Source organism: Protobothrops mucrosquamatus, unplaced genomic scaffold (assembly GCF_001527695.2).
Source record: "Protobothrops mucrosquamatus isolate PMUCROS unplaced genomic scaffold, P.Mucros_1.0 scaffold25, whole genome shotgun sequence".
In the NCBI taxonomy this organism is placed as follows: domain Eukaryota; kingdom Metazoa; phylum Chordata; class Lepidosauria; order Squamata; family Viperidae; genus Protobothrops; species Protobothrops mucrosquamatus.
In genome coordinates, this window is record NW_015386410.1 from 1,451,773 (window position 1) to 1,477,080 (window position 25,308).

The 25,308-nt window shown below is 43.1% G+C and overlaps 1 protein-coding gene across 1 annotated transcript in view; it reads right to left on the bottom strand.

The window, feature by feature from the left end:
• LOC107283110 (glutamate receptor ionotropic, NMDA 2D-like) overlaps positions 1-25,308 on the bottom strand; it is a 50,801-nt gene that overhangs the window by 4,317 nt on the left and 21,176 nt on the right. The window contains exons 9-11 of the mRNA XM_015810960.1: positions 18,375-18,535; positions 14,238-14,425; positions 7,184-7,416 (exon numbers count right to left, since the gene is read on the bottom strand). Coding sequence (XP_015666446.1) covers positions 7,184-7,416; positions 14,238-14,425; positions 18,375-18,535 — 582 coding nt within the window. The remainder of the gene's footprint in view (positions 1-7,183; positions 7,417-14,237; positions 14,426-18,374; positions 18,536-25,308) is intronic.

The window sequence follows — 25,308 nt, forward strand, 5'->3', positions numbered from 1 at the left end:
TGCCTGGAAACCCGGCGGGCATAGATCAACAAGGGGAACTCCCCCTTCCATGCCCAGCCAGGTCTCGGTGATACCTGCCAGGTCCGCTCCCCCCTCTTGAATGAGCTCTTGAATGAGGGGGGCCTTATTTACCACGGACCTGGCATTGCATAACATCAGCCGATGATCCCGGGCCCGAGGATCTAAAGTCCCTGGAAGCTGAGTAGAGCCCTGAGGATCGGAGCACCCACAAGCTTGTAAGCAGCGTGTGCGTGCTCCCAAAACCCGATATGGTCCTCTGCTCCCGCCATATCTGCCCCTCCCACTGACCGTACTAATCACACCACCCTGTCTTAACCCCCCAGTCTCCTCCCTCACCGTTCCGCGCCCCTCAGACAGGACTGGCCTTGGCCTCAGAGAGGGCTCCCCCAAGTCCCCTCGGTCCAACCCCGAACCCCCTAAAAATTTGATAAAACACCCCTCTAAGAAGACTCTCAATTTTTTTCTCCTTAGTTCCCCTCTTGCTGTATACCACCTCTCGGGGTTCCACACCCCTTCATTGAGGCAGGCCCTTGGGATGGTATTGGGCCATGCCTGCGCGATGGGGGAATCGCGCAGGGCCAGCAGTTCCTTCATGGGATACATTCCGGTCCACAACAGGAAGTCCAGCAGCAGAGAAGGGGGGGGGGAAAGTCCTCATGATGGATTAATCTTGGTCAGGGGCCTGAGATGGATGAAGAAAAAGTAGCAGCAGCAGTTTGTTGTTCTCGTTGTCCCCCATGGGGGGGGGGGAATGGCAAAGTCAGCCATTCCCAAAGTCAGCCATTCCCAAGCTAATCTTCGAATAGCTTGGGAAAACGCCTGCCTTCACAGAGATTGCCCAGAGAAGGGAAACAATAGCCAAGCTAGCTGAGCTGGGGATCTCACTCAAGTTAAAACACCTTTTTATCTACCTGCAATAACTCCTGACATACAACAATAATAACAATATAATAAATCACTGCTCCCCAGTTTTACACAATTATCTTTTTCTAAGTGCAACTTGGGAATTTCAGTGAGATACAGATGACTCCTCTCACCAACCATATCGCTTCTTCCCCATCTGTCCATTTCCTATGTCGCCTCTGCCACCCAACAGATTTATTCTGAACACAGTAATCCAGCATCAAATTCCTCGGCCAATTTGTCTTTTTTGAGTCTCTTTATATCAAATCCCCAGTTTGACAAGCGTCATCCTAATGAACCCTTGCATAACATACCTATTCAAGATGTACCAAGGCAGCGCTATGAATTCCAGAAGAATTGGAATTCTTTACTTTGGTCAGCCCTATACATTAGACCAGATTAAGAAACAGACATTCTGTAGGCCTAGATCTACTTTCACTAGAATAGCTATAGTAACAGGATCTTGTAAATTGGAATGTGCTTCCCCTCCTCCCTCTTTTATCTTCATGTGAATTTGTGGGGGAGGGGGGGTCTGAAGCATTTTTAAAGTACAGGTAGCCTTCAACTTACAACAGTTCATTTAGTGACCATTCAAAGTTACAACAGCACTAAAAATGTGACTTATGATTGGTTTCCAGAGTTATGACTGTTGACGCATCCCATGGTCATGTGATAAAAATTTGTCCGCTTGGCAATTGGCTCATATTTGTAATGGTTGCCATGTCCCGGAGTCATGTGATCACCTTTTGTGACCTTCTGATCAAAAAAGTCAATGGGGAAGCCAGATGCACTTAACAAACTTGTTATTAACGTAACAATTGCAGTGATTCACTTAACTGTGCCAAAAAAAGATCGTAAATGGAGCAAAATTTATTTTAAAAATGTCTCGTTTAGCAACAGAATTTTTGGGCTCAATTGTGGTCATAAGTTGAGGACTATTTAATAATAATAATAATAATAATAATAGTAGTAGTAGTAATAGTGATGATGATGATGATGATGATGATGATGATGATGATGATGATGATGATGATGATGATGATGTTGGAAGGGACCTTGGAGGTCATCAAGTCCAACCCCCTGCTCAGGCAGGAGACCCTATACCAGTGGTGGTGAACCTATGGCACGGGTGCCAGAGGCGGCACTCAGCCCTCTCTGTGGGCACGCGCGCTGTCGCCCCAGTCCTAGGCCTTCAGCTGGGTTTTATAAAACCTTTTCGCTTTAGGCCTCCGCTGCCGTGTGCAAAAAAAAAAAAAAAAGGTTCAATCAATCAGTCAATTTCAACTTCTCGTGGGAAAAAAAAAGATCTTGGCAAAGTTGGAATTGATTGAACTTTTTAGTCCCACCCAGTCTGCCGTTACCACCGCAGCCACGCCCACCCAATTGGCCACACCAACCCAATTGGCCACACCCACCCAATGGGCCACACCCACCCGGCACCCGACAATACATAAGTGGGTTTTGGGTTGCAGTTTGGGCACTCGGTCTCTAAAAGGTTCGCCATCACTGCCCTATAACATTTCAGACAAATGGCTGTCCAGTCTCTTCTTAAAAACTTCCAGTGTTGGAGCATTCACCACTTCTGGAGGCAGGTTGTTCCACTGGTTAATTGTTCTAACTGTCAGGAAGTTTCTCCTTAGTTCTAGGTTGCTTCTCTCTTTGGTTAGTTCCCATCCGTTGCCTCTTGTCCTGGCTTCAGGCACTTTGGAGAATAGCTTGACTCCCTCTTCTTTGTGGCAGCCCCTGAGATATTGGAACACTGTATCTTTCTTGGTATATAGGTAGTCTTTGACTTACAATCAATCACTTAACAACTGTTCAAAGTACCAACAGACCTCCCCAGGGTACTTACAATTCAGCTCCGAAGCTCTGATGACCTATGGCCCCCATGGTCATGTGACCACATTTTGGATACTTGGCAACTGGCCCACATGCAGTGGTGGGATTCAAATAGGTGAACAACCAGTTCTCTGTGTGGATGCTGCTTCCAGAAGTCCATTCTGGGCCTGGGCAACAAAAAATTAGCTACCGGTTCTGCCGAAGTGGTGCGAACCGGCTGAATCCCACCACTGCCCACATGTATGGCCAGTTGCTGCATCCCAGTCATATGACCATGCTTTACAATGTTCTTGCTGAAAACTGGAAGTAAATACAGGTTTTTGGCAAAACCAGCCCATAGCAAAGAAGTGGTTCACTTAACCGTGGTGTTTGCTTAATGACCACCGTAAAACAAGGTCATTAAAAAAGGTTGGTGGCCTGGTTTACAATCGTCATGACTTACACCTGTAATGGGAAAGTTCTATTACAGTCATAAATGAAGGACTACTCATATGGGCTCCAGCCAATTTGATTGTCAACTTGCATCTTCCTTCTGTCTATCAAGGGCATTCTCCATATCAGTGTTTCTCAACCTTGGCAAGTTTAAGATGGGTGGACTTCAACTCCCAGAATTCCCCAGCCAGCTCTGTATACAGTGACCTCTACAACTTTCCATCTTCTCTCTTACTCAGTTATGGGAACACCATGTGAATCCTTCCACCCTGAACCTAAGAAAGATAATTTCTTTCTTAGATAATATTTGCTGCTATTGCAAAGATAATTTCCCCCTACAAACAGCCTCCTACTACTGATAGACACCATCCCCTCATGTTGTTGAATTTGCCCTTCAGTGTAGACAACTGGTTGCAGGCTAATAAATGGAGAGAAGCAGAGAGGAAGAAGAGCAGAAGGGATGGGTACGGGATGGAAGAAATCCAATTAGACAGTTAGGATTACAAGAGATCAGGGGAGCAAGCAGAGAAATCAAATGTTAGATTGGATTTCTGCCACTTGGATGAATTGGACTCTCTCCCACCATTTTTAAACTTAATTTCAGTACAAGACAACAGCAATTTTCATTGGTTTTTATAAAGTGATTGACACGTGTAAATAAAAACTACAGACAGCCCTTGACTTGCAACTACAGCTGGAAGTGGAAGTAAGTCACACCTGATTTTACAACTGCGGTCATTAAGCGACTCCAGCTTCCCCCGTTGTCTCTGCTTTTTGGAAGCCCCTGGGAAGGTTAAAAATAGTGATCACATGACCTTGGGACTCTGCAACTGTCATAAATACATGCCAGTTGCCAAGCATGCTGCAACGGTCATAAGTGTGAAAAACAGTCATGAGTCACTTTTTTCAGTACCGCTGTAACGTTGAACAGTCACTAAATGAATGGTTGTAAGTCAAGGACTACCTGTAATTTGTTTCTTCCTCTAAAACCACATCAGAGCTTGATGCCGACTAGGCTTCCTTTAGTGGTCTTTATGAAAGCTCAAAACTAGGCTTTAAAATCAAATACATAGCTCCTCTTCCTTCTCCTTCTCCCCAACTTTTTAGAAATTAGTCACCAACTATCTATATTTCTTTTTTAAAAATTAGAGGAATGGAGTTGTAGGATGCCGACTAACATCACATTAACATTTGATTGATGCATTTATTCCTCTCCCCCCCCCCTTCTGGGAGTGAATCTGGCTTCTCTTAGTGTGTCACTGCATTTGATAGACGTATAAATCAGCACGTCGCCACCTCCAGTTCTTCAGGCAAGCTAGCCAGTTTTTTCCCCCCTCAAGTTGAATGAAAACATATTTATTCGACAGCATGCTAATAGTCTGCCTTGATTTAAAAAGAAGTGCAATTTTTTTAAAAATGTTGAGAAGTAGGGTGTTTTTTTTAACATTAAAGGCGCTAACAACTGAGTTATGTTTGCAAGCTAGTTTTTGCTACAGACTACTACAGCCAGTTTTCCTTAGAAAAGAGATGCCCTTTAGTGACCAAAACATGCCGTGTAGGCTTCAAAAGTGGGCTACCGTGTTTCCCCAAAAGTAACACCCGGTCTTATATTATTTTTGCCTCCAAAAGAGGCATTAGGTCTTATTTTTGCGGTGTCTTATATTTTTCATGACACCTGCCTTGCCTTGCGGCGGCGGCACCAACAGCCCCATCCAGCAGGAGCCCGCATGCCTGCTGGCCCACTTCTGCTGCGGCCGCTTGTGGCAGGAGGCCACGTGGCATATCGCACTGCTGCCACCACAATGAAGTAAGGCAGGTGGGGGGGTGGAGCTGCCCCATGTGCCCCGCACCTGCTTCCTTCAGCCCCCCCCCCCAGCTAGGCCATTCCTTGCTCCCTTTCACTCCCCTCCCCAGCCGGATTGCCATGCTTCCGTACGGAGGAGGAGCGGGAGATGTTGGAAGGTCTGACTGAACTTTTTTTAGTCCCACAAACTCCGTTTCAGCAGGAGAGAAACACGCCAGAGCTGGAAAGCAGGTTAGTGTTGAAATTCAGGGCGGGCAACCTAGTGCTCTTCTCTGCTTTGCATCGCTGCACAGAGCCACTCTGCTTCCCGTTCTCCATTCTCTCCAGTGGCGGCGACAGAGGGCTGGCGGAGGAAGGCGGCAGGGAAGGCTTGTGCCACCCAGTCACGGCGCAAGCCACAGGAGAGTTGGTGGAGAAGGAGGAGGCTGCCGCCGGGCAGGTGATCTGTGGGACAGAGCGTGAAGAAAGCCCCTCCAGCAGCACACAGCGGCAGCGGAGCCTTTCGCTGTCACTGCTGCCTGGCTCCAAAATGGCGGAGGGGGACCAGGTCTACCCCACCCATCCTCCATATGGTAGCATGGCAGTCCGGCTCAGGAGGAGAGTGAAAGGGAGCAAGGAATGGCCTGGCTGGAGGGGCCTGAAGGAAGCGGGTGCGGGGCACGTGGGGCAGTTCCACCCCCTCCCACACCTGCCTTGCCTCGTTGTGGCAGCAGCTGTGAGATTGTCACGCGGCCTCCTGCCCCATTGCAGCAGCCAGGTGGGATGGAGTGGGCGGGGTCCTAATTAGGGCTTATTTTTAGAATAGGGCTTATATTAGGCCCACCCCCCACAAATCAGGGTAGGTCTTTTTTTCGGGGTGGGGTTTATTTTCGGGAAAACACGGTATTACTCAATTTATGTTTATCTGTAGACACGCCCAGATAAAGAGATGGGATTGAGGAAAATAGAAGCAGGAATGCATGACCTAAAAACAGCTGATTCCTATCTCAAGTAGGCTAGCTTCCATGTTCTGAACAAATTATGTACAAGCAAACCTGTGTTAAATTGATTTCCTTTGCATAGTTTAGTTTTAGATAATGTCAGACCTAACAGTCATACTTGCAATCTTGATGAGCTCCTTGCTCTTGTTTATGAGTTTCCATATTTCATTGCCTATATACACACACATCCTCCAAGCCTCCAGAAACATGGGTTTTTTTTAAACCATAAAATTCTAAAAATTCCTGTATCCATTACTCCTTGGAATATTTGAGCAATGCAATCATTGAATTCCTGCAGCTCTAGATCAGGGCTTTTCAACCAGTGGTACGGGTACCACCTGTGGTACATTGGCACCTGGCAGGTGGTACGCGACCATCCTAGAAAAGTGGTAGCGGGGGAGGGGAATGAGCTGAACCGGTGGCAGCACCGCACAAGCCTGAGCGAGAGATGGCTGGAGCTGCAGGGCTGTCAGGGCTCAGTGGAAGCGCCGGGATCAGCGCCAGGCTCCAGCTGGAGCTCGGTGTTGATCCTGGTGCTTCTGTTGAGCCCTGAAGAAGCACCAATCAGCTGGAAAGCAGCACTGATCCTGGCACTTCTGCTGAGCCCACAAGAAGCGCCAATCAGCTGGAATGTTGCAGTATCTCCAGGGTCTTGTGATTTACATTCAGATGCTTGGCAACTGATTCATATTTATGACGGTCACAGTGTCCCAGGGTCATGTGAAGTGACCCAAACCTGCTGCAACCACCCAGCAGATGGGGGGAATAAAAACCAAACACCCCCTCACCCCACCCCCGCTGCCAATCTTCAACAGAAATGCCTCACAACAATGAAAACCTCGGACAGGAGGAAGAGCGCCGCAGGCAGGTGTCTTGCTCTGCTGTGCCTTGGTGGGGCACTTTTTCCAGTGCTATTGTAACTTCGAACAGTCACTAAGCGAACTGTTGTAAGTCAAGGACTACCTGTACTTTATCACTTTTTTCCTTTTTTTTTTTTTTGGTCATCAAGTTTTTGACACCTTGCTAGGCGATTGGTGGTACTCGGATATTGCCATATCCTAAAAGTGGTACAATGGGTGAAAAGGTTGAAAAGCCCTGCTCTAGATAAAAGGAGAGAAGTAAGAGAAACTGGGAAGAAGTCTGCAGAAGGAAGCAAACAGCTGTGGGGTGTACATGGGAACTGCAGCCTCTTTTACAAACTCACTCTGCTGAAGGCCAGTAGGAAGTCCAGCCGGCCCGTGTGTCTCATGCAGTGGCGCAGTTTCCAGTAGATGAGATGTTCCCAGGCAAAGACGAGCAGGCTCAGCCCCATGGCTACCAAAAGCATGTAGAAGACTCCTGCCATGTTGTCGATATCCAGTTTACTACTCATCACCTCAATTTTGTCATTGTGGCAAATCCCTGACAGCCACAGGCGCTCCAGGAGCTCAATCTCATCTGAAACAAAGAAGGGCAGTGGTAGAAAATATTGCTGTCGGCCCTTTGAGGTGGTCCAGACAAGAAGCAACACCTGTGAGGACTAATACTTCCTTTATTGTAAAGCAGCCAGCATGCCTGGCTGAGGAATTCTGGGAATTGAAGTCCACAAGTCATAAAAGGGCCAAGTTTGAAGACCCCTGTTGTAAAGTTATAGCAAAAGACTCTTTAAGTCTGAAAGTATCTCTCCCCTTCCTGTACTTTTCCTCTGCTGAAAACTAGGGAGGATCCCTTCTGAGACACTTTCTCAATTCTCCTCATTCAGAGTCTGATTTTTGTTTGTCAGACTGGCTGTTGTCTAGTCTGCAGCTCTCCCTCTCATCTCCCAAAGTCATTGTCACATACCATTATGATAGGACTGTGCAGATGTCCTTCTCCCCTGTCCTTTCCTTCCTGCCATAAAATGCAAATCCTCTTGTTCTGGACAGAAATTGATTGCCAAGGCCTCAAATGACCAAGCAGCACTGACCGTCTCGCACAGCCTTCCTTAAGCTGTTGCCCTTTGGTTGCATTAGCAGTATAGGCAGTCCTTGACTTACAACCACAATTGAGCCCAACAATTCTGTTGTTAAGTGTGACATTTGTTAAGTGAGTTTTGCCCCATTTTATGACCTTTCTTGACACAGTTGTTAAGTGAATCATTGCAGTTGATAAGTTAGTAACCCGGTTGTCAAGGGAATCTGGCTTCCCCATTGTCTTTGCTTGTCAAAAGATCGCAAAAGGTGATCCCATGACCTTGGGACAGAGCAACGGTCATAAGTATGAACCAGCTGCCAAGCATCTGACTTTTGATGACATGATTGTGGGGATGCTACAAAGGGTGTAACTGTGAAAAATGTACGTAAGTCACTTTTTTCAGTGCCGTTGCAACTTTGAATGGTCACTAAGTGAACTGTTGTAAGTTGAGGACTGCCTGTATACAGGAGGGCTAGAGAAATCTGCCAGTGGTATTCATAAACACAACGGGGAAAAGCTGATTCAGGACCAGAGCAATATTGGAAGGCCCTTCCACAGTGCCTCATTTCCACTCCTCAAACTTTCATCTACCCTTCTTAACACTGGCCAGTAATTCTCCTCTCTCCTCTCAACCTCAGCAGCAAACAGCATCATATGAGTGAACCTCAATTGACCAATGGCTGAACAGAGAAACTGGCATCCGATCAGGGCCATGCTTCCCATCAGAACTTAAAGGTTCTGCCTATTTATTGAATGTCTTCTAAATCAGGGCTTTTCAACCAGTGGTACGGGTACCACCTGTGGTACATTGGCACCTGGCAGGTGGTACGCGACCATCCTAGAAAAGTGGTAGCGGGGGAGGGGAATGAGCTGAACCGGTGGCAGCACCGCACAAGCCTGAGTGAGAGATGGCTGGAGCTGCAGGGCTGTCAGGGCTCAGTGGAAGCGCCAGGATCAGCGCCAGGCTCCAGCTGGAGCTCGGTGTTGATCCTGGTGCTTCTGTTGAGCCCTGAAGAAGCACCAATCAGCTGGAAAGCAGCACTGATCCTGGCACTTCTGCTGAGCCCACAAGAAGCGCCGATCAGCTGGAATGTTGCAGTATCTCCAGGGTCTTGTGATTTACATTCAGATGCTTGGCAACTGATTCATATTTATGACGGTCACAGTGTCCCAGGGTCATGTGAAGTGACCCAAACCTGCTGCAACCACCCAGCAGATGGGGGGAATAAAAACCAAACACCCCACCCCACCCCACCCCCGCTGCCAATCCTCAACAGAAATGCCTCACAACAATGAAAACCTCGGACAGGAGGAAGAGCGCCGCAGGCAGGTGTCTTGCTCTGCTGTGCCTTGGTGGGGCACTTTTTCCAGTGCTATTGTAACTTCGAACAGTCACTAAGCGAACTGTTGTAAGTCAAGGACTACCTGTACTTTATCACTTTTTTCCTTTTTTTTTTTTTTTGTCATCAAGTTTTTGACACCTTGCTAGGCGACTGGTGGTACTCGGATATTGCCATATCCTAAAAGTGGTACAATGGGTGAAAAGGTTGAAAAGCCCTGTTCTAAATCAGGGGTCCCCAACCTCGGGTCCGTGGACCAGTCCTGGTCTGCACAGACAAAGCCCCATCTGTGGGATGCAGGCAGCACACAAAACCTCGCACTCTCTGGTCCGTGGAAAAACCTTTCTCCACAGAACCGGTCCCTGGTGCCCAAAAGGTTGGGGATCATGGTTCTAAATAACCAGAGTAACCATGGCAAAGACCAGCAAAGGACTACCATGATACTTCATGATGCAGCCCTGGAATGTTGCCAAGGCTGTTGGGGATTTGGAACGAAGTGAGACTTCCCACCCAGGGGAAACTTGAAGCTCAGACATGCTGCAAAACTGAAGCGGCAGAGGCAGAAGTTGTTTGTCTCTGTTGTTAACAAAGAAGTTGGTGTGTGACCAGAGAAGTTACAGGTAGTCCTCGACATACAACAATTGAGTCCAAAATTTCCATGGTTAAGCAAGATAGTTGCTAAGTGAATTTTGCTCCTTTTTATGACCTTTCTTGCCACCGTTGTTAAGTGAATCACTGCAGTTGTTAAGTTAGTAACATGGTTGTTAAGTGAATCTGGCTTCCCCATTGACTTTGCTTGTCAGAAGGTGGCAAAAGGGGATCACGTGACCGCAGGACACTGCAACCGTCATAAATACCTGCCAGTTGTCAAGCATCCAAATTTTGTTCACGTGCCCACAGGAATGGTGCAATGGTCGTGTGAAAAATGGTCATAAATCACTTATTTCAGTGCCGTTGTAACTTTGAACAGTCACTAAGTGAATGGTTGTAAGTCAAGGACTAACTGGCTGGCATATCTGGGAATGGTGCAAAGGCCAAGAGTGGAAGGATAGAGGAGGCCACTAAGGGGCCTCTTTCCATAAACCAGGGCTTTTCAACCTTTTCACCCATTGTACCACTTTTAGGATATGGCAACATCTGAGTATCACCAGTTGCCTAGCAAGGTGTCAAAAACTTGATGACCCCCCCCAAAAAAGGAAAAAAGTGATAAAGTACAGGTAGTCCTCGACTTACAACAGTTCGCTTAGTGACTGCTTGAAGTTACAATGGCACTGAAAAAAGTGCCCCCCAAGCCACAGCTGAGCAAGACAGCGCCCAGTGGCGCTCTTCCTCCTGTCCAAGGTTTTCATTGTTGTGAGGCATTTCTGTTGAGGATTGGCAGCGGGGGTGGGGTGGGGGGTGTTTGGTTTTTATTCCCCCCATCTGCTGGGTGGTTGCAGCAGATTTTGGTCACTTCACATGACCCTGGGACACTGTGACCGTCATAAATATGAATCAGTTGCCAAGTATCTGAATGTTAATCATAAGACCCTGGACATGCTGCAACATTCCAGCTGATTGGTGCTTCTTCTGGGCTCAGCAGAAGCGTCAGGATCAATGCTGCTTTCCAGCTGATTGGTGCTTCTTCAGGGCTCAGCAGAAGCACCAGGATCAACGCCGAGCTCCAGCTGGAGCCTGGCACTGATCCTGGCGCTTCCACTGAGCCCTGACAGCCCCAAAGAAGCACCGATCAGCTGGAAAGTGGCACTGATCCTGGCACTTCCGCTGAGCCCCGACAGCCCTGCAGCTCCAGCTATCTCTCGCTCAGGCTTGTGTGGTGTTCCCCTCCCCCGCTACCACTTTTCTAGGATGGTCGCATACCACCTGCCAGGTGCCAATGTACCACAAGTGGTACCCGTACCACTGGTTGAAAAGCCCTGCCATAAACAATTGTTTTAAAAATAGATTTTCATCAGCTATAATGAATTTGAGTCTGCAGCACTGAAAAATGCAAGTATCATGAATGTTTGAGAAGTGATGATAAAAACTTAGTTTGCATTTTTAAACTGGAATAGAACTGAATTTTGCTAGCTGAAGTTGAAGCAGACAGCACAACACAATGCCTTGTTCTTTCTCCCTTAATTTTCAGTGCATGAACAGTGCATTTGCTGCTTGCTGCAGGAATATCCATTTGCTTCTATTACGCTCTACTTGTAAATCAAATTGATATTACCAGTAATATTTCATTTGAAAGGAACTAAGCATAGACTTCTCAGTACAGAAAAAAAATGCAATCTTATATTTGACAATTTTTGCTGCAAGTGTAAATGTATAGTGTGTTAAAACTCATCAGTGCTAACTAAAGCTTACAAAACAGAAGATGTTAACAAAAAACATGAAAACAGAAGATCAAATAGAACTGATGGAGAAAACTGATTTTAATATTGAGAAAAAGTAAAATACCTAGGGTATTACTGTGACAAATGTGAACTGTATGTTATTTCAAAATAAATTATGTTCAGACATGGTATGAAATTAAGAAGGACACGTTAAGATAGGAAAAATTAAAATTGTCACTTTTGGGGAGAATTTCTGTGATAAACATCAATGTTTTGCTGTTTCAGACAATACCTGTTTTGACAACTGATATACCATTCAGGCAAAGGCAAATATATATATATATCTAGATTTGTATGCAGGGGGGAAAACACAATTTAAATACAGAGTGGTAACAAGATGCAAAGGAAAGAGGAGGATTGGGTTTTCCAGTTTTGAAATTATATTTTGGAGCTTTTGTTTATTTGTTTGTTTGTTTGGATGAAAAAATGGGTATTGCTGAGAAACAAAAGACTTTTAGAATTAGAAGTACAGGACCTGACATATGGATGGCATGTATATTTATGCTACAATAAAGTTAATGTGGATTTTAAAAATCATTTCACTTCACACACCATACTGAGAACATGGAATAGATGTAAACCAAGGCTGTGCCCCAAAACATCTCTATGGATCTCAGCACAAGAAACATTTTACATAAGAGAAACAACAGCAAAGACAAATAGACAAATAGTTAACATACTAGAAATTACTGGAGAGTCAGCAACCCCTTTAATTTAACATTAAATCAAGAGAGCAACTAATGGAGTAGGATATAGTTGTCAGTGGTTTTCCCTTTTACAGTTATCAAAAATATTTAAAATGGATAGAAAGACTTATGGTATAAAGAAAAGGAAGAAAGAATTTGAAGTGCAATTGTGCACTGATGATGAATGTGTAATTGCTAAAATGTATAAACTTTTCTTGAAATTTGAAATGGAAAAAAAGCAGGTTAAAGAAGGTATGTTATATACAAATGGATCAATCTATCAATATATGGTCAAAAAGGTTGAAATTTACGTTGTTATGATCTCAAAGTTAATTTTTATAAAAATGATGTATTATGGGTACATGACACCAGATAAATTATTTAGAAGGTATAAAGGCATTTCAAATATATGGAATTGTGAACAACTTGAAGGCATATTTTATCATGCTTGGGAGATGTGTAAAAAAGCTTTTAAAAAATGGATTTCAATACATACAGAGGATTTTAGACATTCAATTGAAGCCAGAACCTTTCCTTATGAGACTGATAAAGGATAAAGGGTTTTTAAAAAGCCATGGAAGATTATTTCAATATATGATTACTGTGGCAATTATCATATGCACAAAATGGAAAGTTTCAGCATTACCCACCATGCAGGAATATCAGATGAAATTGACAGAATTTGCTGAAATGGCCAAATTGGCTTCTTTGATTAGAGAAAGGTTATTATTGACATTCATCAACCACTGGAAACCCTTTATGGATTTTTTTTTGCATGAAAAAGAAAATGATTTTGTGACTTACGGTTTTGATGATTAAAAAGAATAATGATTATGATGAAATCTTGGAGAGAGAGATTTTATTAGAATTGTATGTATTATTATTACTGCTGGGAGGAAAATTGGAAGCCATTTTTAATATCTCTTTTCATGTTTGTCTCTTTTTTCCCTTTCCTTTCTTTTCTTCCTCTTTCACATTTACTATACCTTTTTTTTTGAATGTACTTATTATGTATGTAAGAGGTATTATTAAAAGTATTGTTTTAAAAAAAATTGTGCACTGAAAAATAGCATTACAGCACATTTCTAGCTGAGGAGAAGAAATATTTTCTCTTATCACAGTGATGCTACTTAATCCAACTTGATGGCAGACAGGTGAAGTAGATTGTTGTTTGTCAATCTGAGAAGAGAGCGTGGACCATGCATAAGCCTTGAACTTAAAATTTTAGGAATTATTTTAAATATATATCTTAGAAATAGATGCCAGATGCCCCACAGTGGAAGCTGTTACCAATTTAGACTATATAATTTGGGAAATGGCTGCATGGAGATTTGGCTCCAAAGGGCAACATCTGATTTAGAGCATGCAGGGGCCCACTTATAGCATCTCTCAGGAACACCTTAAAGTCATTGTACCTTTTCCTGAATTTGTCAATCTTAAGACGGAGCCAACCTTGCTTTAAGGTGCTCCTGACATGCTACATACATGCTACATTTACAGGTACTCTGAATCACATTTGGTACTTTCATTCTAGACCTCTTCACAGTTCAGTGGGGCTATATAGTTGAAAAAAAATACATTTTTTCCAGTGACACTAACTTGAGAGTATGCACTTAGCATAATGCATAATATTCTCCCTTTTAAGCACTGATATATTTCAAAAAGTCCATCTCAGCATTTATTTCCGCCTCCCAATTCATCATTTGCTTCTAACCTAGGCATTCCACTTTAATTCTGGTGTGTCTCCTTAGAACAGGGGTGTCAAACTCGCAACGTCACGTGACGTGTCGCGAAGTATCGTGACTTTTTTTTACATTGCCGGCAATGGGATGGGTGCGGTTTCAGCATGATGCATCCGGCCCGCGAGCCGGCAGTTTGACACCCCTGGCCTTAGAACCTGGACCTGATCCGTGAAATCTTACCATCGCTGAGAAACTGAAGCAGGGCCAGGTCAATGGGCCGTTTCCATTTGGATCCTTTTTGCAGGGCAATGCCATAGCCTGTCGTGGCAAAGACCTTCCCACTTCCGATGGTGACAAGTTTGCAACCTTCTTCCTTGCGGGCCATGTAGTTGAGGACAGCTGCATCATAAATGAAGGCATCCAGCTTCCTGCAGGCGGGGAAAAAAGGCAGGCTGAGATGAGTTGAGGGGAACACATAAAAGGTGCACCTCAGGGAAGGTGGGCTGTAAGGATCTGCGCATTTGATGCCTTTCTTTTGAAACCAATCTAAGTATTTGTTCCAAATAAACCGGACACCTGTTTTTTCAATAGAAGATAACATTTGTAGCTCAGAATTGAACTGTGCTCCCCTTGACACTCTCAGAGCTTGGTTATTTCCTTGCAGATGTTTCATTACCCATCTAGGTAACATCATCAGTGCTAGCTCTGATGATGCACCTAGTACTGATAATGTTACCTAGTTGGGTAATGAAACATCTGCAAAACAACAACAACAACAAAAACCAACCAGGCTCAGAGAGCACCAAGAACCCTATACACATTTTTGAATCGTGAAGGAATATAGAGTTTTCTTGGAGTCTAATCCACAAAGCTTAAAAGTAAGTTGATTTGATAGATGCATAGAAAGTTGCAGAGCTGTTTTCCTGAGAGGCAAAATGTGGCTAGTTTAGATTAGCTAACTGGGATGAAAACCATGTCTAGAGATGGCCAGAAGGAAGAAGCTAGCAAATAATCTGTGGGACTGGTCTGGTAGCCTAGCCGAGTCTATCTTAAACCTCAATCTATATCAATAAACAGCATAACATAAATATTATTTTATTTATTTATATTCCATTTTTATTATTTTTTACAAATAACTCAAGGTGGCAAACCTATCCAACACACTTTCCTCCTCCTATTTTTCCCACAACAACAACGGTGTGAGATGGGTTCAGCTGAGACTGAATAACTGGCCCAAGGTCACCTAGCTGTTTCATGTTTAAGGCTGAACTAGAACTCAAGGTCTCCCACTTTCTAGCCTGGTGCCTTAACCACTAAACTGGCTCTTTATAACTGATTAATATCCCTAAAATAGTAAAAAAAAATAGGCAGAGATTTAAAACACTAGGAATACAATTCATAAGCCAGTAAGAAAAAAAGTTATTTATTGTTAGAATAAATCCTGTCCTCCACCTTGTTCTTCATTGCTCCCTCAATTTGATTGATTCACTGATGTATATATAACCCTCCATCTTTTCATCTATCTCCTCTTAAATATGTTAGTTGTACAATAATGCCACTTCTAGTTCCTAATATGCATAATAGCCTGATGTTCTTATTACAGTGAATTTATACGTGTAATAGCCTGATATTCTTATTACAGTGAACTCATTACAGGCTGGGGAGATGTCTACAGTTTTGCTTCCTTATCTAAAGAGACCTTCCTTAGCCATTTTAAGATGCGTGGACTTCAATTCCCAGAATACCCCAGCCAGAAATGAGAAGAGTGGGGTATTCTGGGAGTTGAAGTCCACATATCTTAAAATTACTAAGGTTGGAAAACACTCTTCTTCAATAATTTTGCACATCACAGCAACAATGTGATGCCTGGAACCAGCTCTGGATTTGAAGTTGGGATTGGGGTAGAAATGCTAGTGGGCTGCAAACAAAATCAAAAGAAGTCTGCAGGTGTTTAAACAGCAATACAAATAATAAAATATAACAAATTCCCTTCAGGATAAAATTCACTTTTAACTAAACTAGTGAGACTAATGTATGTGTGTGAGTGTTTATAATTTTCTGCAGAATCATGGGGTAGCTGTTAATCTGTCTTAATTAGCAGCATATATGAATGTGATCTTGGTATATAGGATTAAATAGTAAATCATATATTTATAATAACCCAGCCAGTTGGCTTTTTAAATTGATAGCAGGCTTGACAGCTGTTCCAATAGCAATGAAGACCCTACCCATATGTCTGCTCAAAGGAGGCTGAGCTATAATCCCTCCTGTACTATGGAAAATTATATTTAAGTTGCAAAACATTCATAAATGAAAAATTCAGATATAACCACCCCCCATAGCAGTTTTACTAAAAAGCGTAATGCTGCATAATACTTTTAGCACTGGGTCCCACATGGGGTGGGACTCGTTTTATTTAATTTCTTTCCAAAAGAAATCAGCAAGAATTCATAGACATTCTGTCAGAATCCAATTATATTTCATTTCTAGTTATCGACTATGGAAAACCCCATTTCTGCCCTCTCTGGATTCTGTCATACTACGAAGGGGAAGGGGGATGAGGAAAGGCGTTTTATGGCTCTCACTTCCTTCATTAAAACTTCAAAGAGGACTGACCATAACAATATGGCCCATCAGCTTTCATCTACTACTCTCTGAAGTCTCCCTTCTGCCGGTCGAGAGGAAAAGGGGGTGGAAATGTGACGCCTGGGATTGTCGCTGGAAGGATGGTGGGGTGGGGGCTGCTTGGGAACACTTAAAACCTTGAAAGGTAGGGGTTGGCCCCTCAGATCCTGTCTAGAACGCCTGCAACCATCTTCTCTTAATAAAGATGCCTGTTGGAAGAGATATTCCAAGAGTTCTGTCTTCTTAAGATGTAAAGTGGGGTGGGTCCTTACACATTCACAGAAAGCGTGGTTGTGACAAAGAGTGGGAAGCCTGTTTAGTAGTAGGCACAGTTGGACTAACATGCATTCATGACAAGATGCCAGGAAGTCACACCCAGCCTTGGCAGATTTATTTATTTCTTTAAACATAAATACAGACTTACTCTCAGGTAAGTACTGTATTCAGAAGATTTGCAGATACACTGATTGAACTGAAAGGATTCAGAATATTGTGATTGTCCCAAAGCAATTGTTTACCACTGATAAAAATGGTAAGAGCCAGTCTAGTATAGTAGTTAAGGTGCTGGCCTAGAAATTAGGAGATTATAAATTCTAGTCCCGCTTTAGGCATGAAAGACGGCTGGGTGATTTCGGGCCAATAACCAGGAGACTATGAGTTCTAGTCCCGCCGGCTGGGTGACTTTGAGCCAGTCACTCTCTCCCAGACCAACTTACCCCACAGAGTTATTTTTGTGGGGGAAATTGGAGGAGGAAGAAGTACTATAAATGTTCACCACCTTGAGTTACTTATAAAGCAATAAAGGCAAAATAAATATTAAATAAATAAGCCAGCAGGCTTTGACATTTTTTAGTTTTTAAGTAATACAAGTCCTTGAAGAGACAGTCCTTTCGCATGGAAGAAATACGTCTAAGAAGTTGTTTTCTCTATCCCAGTTGTGCATGCTCTGAAAATAATATATATATATATTTGCCTTTAGAGCTCCTTTTTCACATGAGTCTTTCAACCGACTCACTGATTAATTGACCAAAACTCACGTTATTGACTTGACTAAGATTTATTTAATAAAAACTAATTAACAAACTTGTGTTACAAGGTCACAAAATAATATAGCTGTGAGAGTCAGCCATGTCACCAGCCACATCCAACAGCCACCCATGACACTTGCTTAATCAAATGTCACACTGTAATCACCACAGCAATTAATACCCCTTTGCAGCTGTGAGTTGCAAAAGCAGGGCGAAACATGGCCCCTTTTTCAGGGTGTATGACTGCACTCCAAGCGTAGCCAATCAATGGAGTGCATGTGAGATACATCTAAAACTTGCTGGAATGTGTTTGCCAGTAAGATCTTCAGATGTTACACCTGTAGGAGAAGAGCAGGCAGAGTCTGGAGGTGGAGTCAAGTGAGTAATTAGCCTGGAGTCCTTAAGTTCCTACAAAGGTCTAAGACCAGCCCCTCTTGAATTCCATTAACTCTTATCTAGCGCCAATTTAGTGCTGACCAGTAGTTGACTAGATTCTTATGAATCTTCTTAATTGGAACTTAATGTCTGGTCCTGATTCTTTGTACCTGACAACACCAGCTGGAATGTGAGTGACCACAGACCATATACTCTAGGTCACAGGAGACAGTATTAAAATTGGGGTGGCTAAATGAAGACAAGGGGGAGAACAACAACAATCTTGTCTTCCCAACCCCAGTTCTCCCAATGTTATACCCATCTTTTCTGCCATTTCTCCTTTACTTACCCTGTCTGCAGATTTTGAAGTGCATCTTCCACACTGCGCTGGTTGTACTTCCCCATATATTCGTGCATTTCTCCATAGTTGTTCCGAATATTTTTTTCGGTGCTACCATTAGGAACTGTGCCAAATCTCAAAGGAGGATAATGGTGCTGGGGTCTCTGGAACTGTGGAGAGTAGACAAATGAAACAGGCATTGCCAGCCCATCCTTGGAAATGGAAACACACTCAGAAAAGAAGAGACTAATCCTATCAGAGAGGATTGGAGGCTTCTGTGTTTTGGCTGAGTGAAATACATGATGTTTGGCTAGCCCTGATCACAATAGACATCATATAAAAAAAATTAGGATTTCTAGATATCAGGAGATTCCTGCTATGTCAGGGGTCATGTAAACCTAGAGCTGGCTGGCTGGTAGATGGATAATTAGGAGGAGAGCTCATTGCTGGACTGATGAAAATTTTGGTTTTTTTTTAATTTATTAATCTTAATTAGCCTGGGCTGCTGGCTTTCCAGCCAACAAGCCCAGCATTTTAATTGCTGAGCCACTGCGCCTGTGTGTGTGTGTGTGTGTGTGTGTGTGTGTGTATTTATTTTGTGTGTGTGTATACAGTATATGGCCTTGAAACAGAGATGAGCATCGCCCCCTAGAGTTAGACACAGCTAGCACAGTAAAAATTCACAGGGATTCCTTTACCTTTTTACAATGTATATAAAATATACAATATATATTTATATATTTATCTAATTTCTCTTTCTACTCTTTGTATTTTATTCTAACAAAAGGATTTTGAGGGTTAGAAAGAATGTTGAGAAATATCAGGGAGATTTTTCCAAGGATATAGTCATAGAGTGTCTCCTTTTATTTAATTTTTCTGGCAATCAAAGTGCTGCCCGCAATCTAGGTGAACGATGTTAGTATTTCTTGAAAGCATATCTCAGGGGCTCCTCACTTTTCACATATAAGCAGGTATAACTGAACTCCAATATCATTTTGTAATTAAAAACAGCTTTGGGAAAGAGGTTTTCAGAATCAAGGATGTGAGGCCAAATAAGCTTTTGTATCCCCTTAGCAGAAAAAACAGCCGTGTACGGTATGTGCAAGCGCAAGTCACATAGTAACAGTCAGGAAGAAAGAAAAATAAACACTGTTGATTGCATTTCACTGCTCTAAATATTATTTTTTTGAATCTACCTTGTATTTCATAATGGCTCTCCACATCAGTTTCATACAGCACAACTGGTTATTAACCCTACAGGTTGTAATCAATTACCAGGTTTACAGTCTAGGTGCTTAAAAGTTAAGAACACTTATGAAAGTGGTATCTAGGAAAAGCCTAGAGAGATCCTGAATTCCAGAGATAGTTTGAGGCTGCACAAAATTTAGGTAAAACTTTTCAAGGCTGATTCTCTCTCTCTCTCCACATACATACATGGATATATGCGTTTAAACTCAAGATACATACATAACCATGCACACATACATTTAAACTCAACATACACGCATGCATACATTTAAACTCAACATACATGCATACATGCACACTGTACATACATAAAGATACATACATATATACTACATACATAGATTTAAATTCAACATACATTTAAACAAGATACATGCATACATACATTTAAACATACATACATTTAAACTCAAGATACATGCATACATATATTTAAACTCAAGATGTATGTATACATGGATTTAAACTCAAGCTATTTATATGTATATATATTTAAACTCTGGGGTGAACAGTTAACTTTGTCTTTTATAAAAAAGAAGAGGAGGGCAAATGATTTAGAAGGCTAAGTGCAAGCAGGAGACGGGCCAATGGGTGGAAGTGAGGCCTCCAATGGCCTTGGAAATAGATGGATGCCATGAAAAGATAATTCTAGATACAAAAGGATTCAATTGACAGAAAATGATTGTTGACAGAGAGGTACATAGAGATCAACAATACGGAAATAGACCGGGACATATTTAGAAGGATCAAGGGCAGGGACAGCCTGTTTGTTCTTCAGAAAGCTGTAGAAAAAAAACATCCTTGTCACATTTCAAGCCTCATCAAATTGGTTGCCTGTAAGAGACTGCTGTTCTGGGGGCCCTGGGACCCTTCCTCAGCATGGCACAGATCAGCAGGAAACTACCAATTTGAAACCCGTCCCTAGTCAGGGACAAAAGTCAGAGTGTCAGCACGCCAAAGGGATTGATTCTTTTAAATGAGGATGATAGATAAAGACTACTCGGTGGCAAATGGCTGAGGAGCCATTAGAGCAGGGGTGGGGAACCATGGCCCTTTTATGACTTGTGGACTTCAACTCCCAGAATTCCTGAGCCAGCCTGCATTAGAGGGAGAAGTGCCTCCAGAGAAAGCTGGAAAGGAATAAAGCGATGGGGGCAGATTATCTGCAGTTTGACAGAACTGTGTATATAATCAAGGAAGGGGGGGGGGGGGGGGAACAGAGAAAGGACCAATGGAGGTGGCTAAGAATATATGGCAGGAGAAGATGAGGATGCAGAGATGGAGAAAGGTTTGTGATTAAGAACATGAAGAGGCTTGTGATACCTTCAAGATGAACTGGCTTGCTAGGTTTTATGGACTGCACAACTTTGACAGAAAAACAAAGGCAAGGTTTCTGTTTTAACAGGCAGCAACGCTGGAGAAGTTTTATCCTTCAACAGCCACATGAGGGAGGGTCACAGACCAGCAAATAGTTGGGCTGGAGCCAAAGGGAGGGGGAAAGCAAGAATTTCCCTTTTCCCCCCTTCTTTTATTGCCCCAGCCACCTCTGCCTTTCACCTCTGGAGAGGAGCACATTTCTCTTGATCGTACTCTGAGCCGAAGGCTTGCTGGGGGCTTTGAAATGAGGCCAGAGGACTGAGACCTCAGGTTGCCCATGGCTACGAAAGAATGAAAACCGGTGCCTTTCACCACAGCAAGCTCCAGAAGAGCAATGCTGCTCCTTCAAAGCTAGCATCTCCGGAGATGCGCTGATTCGGACATGGGAAAAAGTTAAAAAAAGACACTATAGGAAAATCCCAAATTGGTTTTCACCAATGGAGGCAATGATCCACCCTAACACATTGGATAAAAAAAGATGATTAGATACAAAGAATTACTAGATAACCAAGGAAACCTCAAATCAGGAGAAGAATTAGAAGAACAGGGAATAATTATAGATTGGTGGCCATACTTACAGATCCAATCTAAACATAGTAAGGATATAGAAGAGCACAGAATAAACCAGACCCCACAGCAATTGGATAAAATTTTAACAGGTAAGGAAGGAAAATTTCTAACAAAAACTTATAAATATTTATTAGAGGTAGATTTGGAGGAAGAAATAGTGAAAGGGCCAATGATAGCATGGGCACGAAATGTGGGCCGAAATATAAAACTGGAAGAATGGGAAAGATTAAGGAACATAAATTGTAAACTGACATTGTCAACTGCATATAGGGAAAATCAATATAAAATGTTCTATAGATGGCATTTAACACTGGCGAGATTGGCTAAAATGTACAAAAATATGAATCCGGAATGCTGGAAATGTAAAAATAAGGAGGGAACATTCTATCATATGTGGTGGCTGTGCCCTAAAGCAAAGATCTATTGGGAACGGATAAGGAACTGGATACAGGAGATAACAAAGGTGCAAATTGAACTCAAACCTGAACTATTTTTTTGGGGTATAATAAATTTAAAGATGGAAAAACAACTCCAATACATCATTGTACATATATTAACAGCAGCCCGCATAGTATATGCCCAGTGTTGGAAAGGTGAAAACATACCTACAAATGATATGATTATATATAAAATATTAGAATGCGCGGAAATGAACAAACTTACACTAGAACTAAAAGACAAGGAGGCAACAGAATTCTATGAGATATGGAACAAATGTTATGATTGGCTAGAACAGAGAAACAAAAAGATATGATTACTAATGTAAATAATTGTAAATAATATATATGAGATGTATATATATATATTTATATATATATATGTATATGTATAACACAGCACTGTTAAGGAAAAATGTATTTTTATTTTTATTTTTGTTCTATAGTGAAAAAGGAATAAATAAAAATTAAAAAAAAAAAAAGCTAGCATCTCCAATTTTATCTGTTTGCTTCTAACTGCTACCGAAAGATTCCTCACTGTAGTATTGTAAGACATTAACAGGCCTCCGCTGTGGAATTTTACACCACTAAATCTGCAGTCCCAGATACGCCTGCCAAGGCAGAAAGCCACCCGCTCCGTGTGGCTTAATTCAGAGTATGAAATCTATCCAGAAATGCCCATTTCAAGCACATTTTGCAAAACTTTCCTTTCTCTACTTCCAATTACCAACTTTCCCTCCCTCCCCACCCAGTGTGAATTTGTTAAACTAAGCTGTTTAATATTTATCTGAGATTGCGTTTCTTGTTGGACATTAATTATGCCTATTAATTACACCCCGGCTTGTTAGCTCTTAACGAAAGCGATTCAATGGGAACCGGGCTGCCATGCCACAGCTGGTCCGATTTGCGTGGCCCCCTCCTTCCCACAGCTGTGGTTGTTCATCAGGGGCTAATTGCCAGGCGATAATCAGCCACGTCCTGGTTTATAAATACATCCAATACATGCTGGGTACCAACAAGGCTTCTGGTGGAGGGCCCTGTGGAGCTACTAAATGTGACAGATGAGTCCAACAGCTTGTCCATCTCCTGTAACTTGTATCTCCAAAGGTACTGGAATTCAGTTCCCATGCTGGAAGGAAGGATGGGAGTTGAAGTCCAAAGCATTTGAAGGCATCAGGTTGAGAAACGCACTGGTTTAGGTAATTTACACCTTAATACACAAACATGGGGAACAAGACCCCTTGCTTCCTTCCATCCAGTCTGTCAGGCTTGCCATTTTTTATCTTTTATTGTAATTTCTTTTATTATTGTGAGCCAACTAGTGTCATTGCAATCAAGCTACGCACAAATTTAATACTTATTATTATGTCCGTGTAATCTCTCTCTCTCCCTCCCTCCCTCTCTCTCTCTCTCTCTCTCTCTCTCTCTCATATAATCATATAATATAATCATATAAAAAATATAACCTCTATGTTTGAAATTAAGAGCAAATGGTTCTCACTTAAGAACCACTTGTTCAATGGCCATTCTAACTTGCATTTGAATGAGTGGTACTTATAACCAGTCCTAGATGTTTCAGCTGTTTTTTTTTTATTGAAAATTTTATAAAAGTTTTACAATATAATTCCTCCCCTCCCCAGATGTTATAGCATCCCTACAATGGTCACCTAGCTGCCATTTGAAACTTCTTTGTTGGTTTCCTACAGGAAGTCACAAATAGTGACCATGTGACTTCTTCACTTAATGATGGCATAGGATTTGCTTAACAACACCAAGAAGTGTTGAAATCGCCATCGCTAGGCGACATGGCCACAAAATGTGTCACTGTGCTTTATGACCACATGACTTAGCTGGTCCCAATTGTTGTTGTTAACCGAGGACTACCTGCATTGGCTACTGAGATGCCTTTTTATGGGTCAGACAGGAGGGTATACTATTTAAAAAATACAAAACCATGTTGGATTTGTGGCAGATGTAGAGTTGGTAGCTCTTCTGTTTTTCAGATAGCCACGCCATCAGGGCTTGTTCTGATTCTCCAAATGAAAGATTATCAAATTCAAGGGAAGCACATGCTGGGTAGCACAAACTATAATACAATGAACACATTTGCTTTCTATATAGGAAGTCTGAAAATTAATTTCATCAAGGTCTTTACAAATAGTTCTCCAGCAATCATAGACTTCATAACTTTCTGGCCTTCTGCAATGGGAAAGAAAAATCTTTATAGGTCCCTGCCTTCCTTTCTTATTCTGGATAATTCCATCTTCTCTTTGACTGACATTTCCTGAGCCACTCTTTAGAATACAGAGCAAGTTTTCCCTTTGCTGAGCTGGCCTGATCACAGCCAGGTACATCTTCTAAACACTATTTAAAATAACCCTTGCAAAGTCTGAATGGCTCAATCAAAGGAAGGTTATCTTGGAAGACAAGCTGCTTTGCAAGACAATTCACAGAGCTCAGATCTAAGACAATGCAAGCAGACTATGTAAAAAAAAATATTGGTTTCTTCAGGAAATGCTAGATGGAAATGGACAGTGAAGGAAAAACAAAGATGCAACCCTACTCTTAATCTTAAACTGTACCAGTAGCATACCTCTCCCTGATGTTTAAGTTAGTCAAATATCGGAGCAATGGACTTGACAAGGCGTTTTCTGTCACTAGAACCTTCATTTACATCTCAATTTAAAAAATAGCAGAGTTGTCAATCCAATGGCTGCAATGGCTGCAATGGCGGATCGACTGGATACAGCTCCGTAGGGAAGCGGAGCCGGCGGCGGGAATGGGGGAGCCTCGGAGGGTCGTAGGCTATGCCTGGACCCTGATTTAGGGTGCTGGGTCCTCCGGCGGCCGGGAGGAACTACTTACCGGTCACCCCCGGTCTTCCTGAGCCCCCTGGGTTCGGCTGAGCTCCCCGGTCTCCTAGGTCTCGGCCTGAGCTGGGGGTGCGGCCTGGTAGCCCGGCGGTAGGCTCGGCCTTCGATTCTCGGCCGGAGGAAGATCTGACGGCCTGGTCGTGGCCTGGGCGGCGAGAGACGCGGCCCGAACGGCTCGGCCTGGAGGAAGACGGCGAGAGACGCGGCCCGAACGGCGAGAGACGCGGCCCGAACGGCTCGGCCTGGAGAGACGCGGCCTGAACGACTCGGCCGCGAGAGACGCGGCCCGAACGGTTCGGCCTGGAGGAAGATGGCTCGGCCTGGAGGAAGACCTGACGGCCCGGCCGCGGCCTGGCTGTTGGGGCTGTTGAGGGGCGTGGCCTGGTCGGGGAGGGGCGCGGCCTGACGCCCCGACGCCCCGCGGCCTGACGCCCCGAC